Here is a 1,546-nt window from a genome sequence, read left to right as displayed (position 1 = left end):
ATTGTATCTGCGTGTTCTCTATGGTAGTTGGAATGTTCGGTCCCACTGTGTGTCGTACATCGCCTCTCATCTGAATCTAGATAAACGGAATGAAGTCACAGGGAAGGACAGGAGCTGCAAACGATCCGATATGCTCACATGATGACAGGCAGTGTAAGGGAATGAAATGAGTAGCCATTCGCCAGCACATATTATGAATCTTGTGCATATACGCGACAACTGCTCACAAGCAGAGAATACGCTTATTAGTTGAGGTTTGTGCAGAGAACACATTCGTTGTCCCCACTTTTTAAACAAATTATCCATTTAAACAGCACGAACCCGATCCGCATTCTACACATACAACCAATCGACTTTCGTATTCTATTTATTTCTCTGTCTACCACTACCTTGGCTGCTCCTCTCCCGCTATGTCCCGGTTTGGTTCACCAGCCACATCCAGCTGTCTAATTCCTTCGCTGAGCTCGCTAATCCCGCCACCCTCGTCCTCAGCCTGTGCCCCCACGCACGTGCTGTTCTCTCTATGTTCCTGTACATCCCCAATTGTCGTAGCATTCCCCTGGCTGTGCTTATCTGCCTCTGCATCTCCTTTCCCCCCTTCAGCAGCTGTGTGGGTGTCTATATCCGTGGCTGTGGCTGAATCCGGTGGGTTCCCGATCGGACTTGCACCCGACACCCGCGTATCATTCGCACCAGCACTTTCCGCAGTAGCCTGCAACCCCTCTCCATCCACCTGTTTCTGTCCATGGATCTCCTGAACCTTATCACCGGCCTGGGCACGTGCCTGTGCCTGTGCATGTGCTTGCGCCTGTGCATGAGCGTGCGCTTGGGCCGCCTGAGCCTCGAAGTACTGTTGCTGCTGCTGCAGTTGCTGAAACTGCTGGAACTGATACCGTCCCTGAGGTGTAGTAGCAAGTACACGTCCCCTTCCTGCACCCACCCCCACAGCCACCCCTGCGAGCGGGGATGTCTGGGCTGCTAATTGCTGAGCCGGCGTGTGATTGCCCTTGTTTTGGAATCGTGCCTGAGCAGGAATTGTGTCCTGTGCATTGGTGGGGGAATTTAGACCCAGCGCAGCCCCATCGACACCTGGTTGAGCCGCAGCATAGGCCATCCGCCCGTCCTGTGAACAAGAACACGAGGGTAAACGAGTCAACTTCTGCATTGTTTGGTTCAATCTGTGTCTTGATACAGTAAATGTGCCCATCTCAACAGAAAAAGAGTATAGCAAAAACTCAAAATGCAGGCATTTAAATCGCCGCGCAAATAGTAACAGCATTCCTCCGCAAGTATTGGCACAAATCATAGCACAAAATGCATCCTTTGCAGAATACGTCACTGACAGTTAAAATCACTAAAAGTAGCGAGGCATTGGATGCGGGGGTGGTGTATAACAACCGTCAGCGCCAGTACATAACCTTGTATTCTACACCAACCAACATTGCAATAACATGAATAACCTGCTATTAACATGACCTTTTGACCCACTTATATATATATATATATATATAATATATAATATATAATATATAAATATGTATATATA

At 48.6% G+C, this 1,546-nt stretch overlaps 1 protein-coding gene across 1 annotated transcript; it reads right to left on the bottom strand.

Moving 5' to 3' along the window:
* Positions 1-349: 349 nt before the first annotated feature.
* On the bottom strand, positions 350-1,165 carry SARC_00383 (hypothetical protein; the record flags this gene model as incomplete). The annotated part of the gene is made up of 1 exon (XM_014305924.1): positions 350-1,165. One exon carries the CDS (start codon positions 1,163-1,165, stop codon positions 386-388), a length of 780 nt encoding a protein of 259 aa, XP_014161399.1. The 3' UTR covers positions 350-385.
* Positions 1,166-1,546: the final 381 nt, after the last annotated feature.

This window comes from Sphaeroforma arctica, assembly GCF_001186125.1.
Source record: "Sphaeroforma arctica JP610 unplaced genomic scaffold supercont1.11, whole genome shotgun sequence".
Lineage (NCBI taxonomy): Eukaryota > Ichthyosporea > Ichthyophonida > Sphaeroforma > Sphaeroforma arctica.
This window is presented reverse-complemented; position numbering and strand designations above follow the sequence as displayed.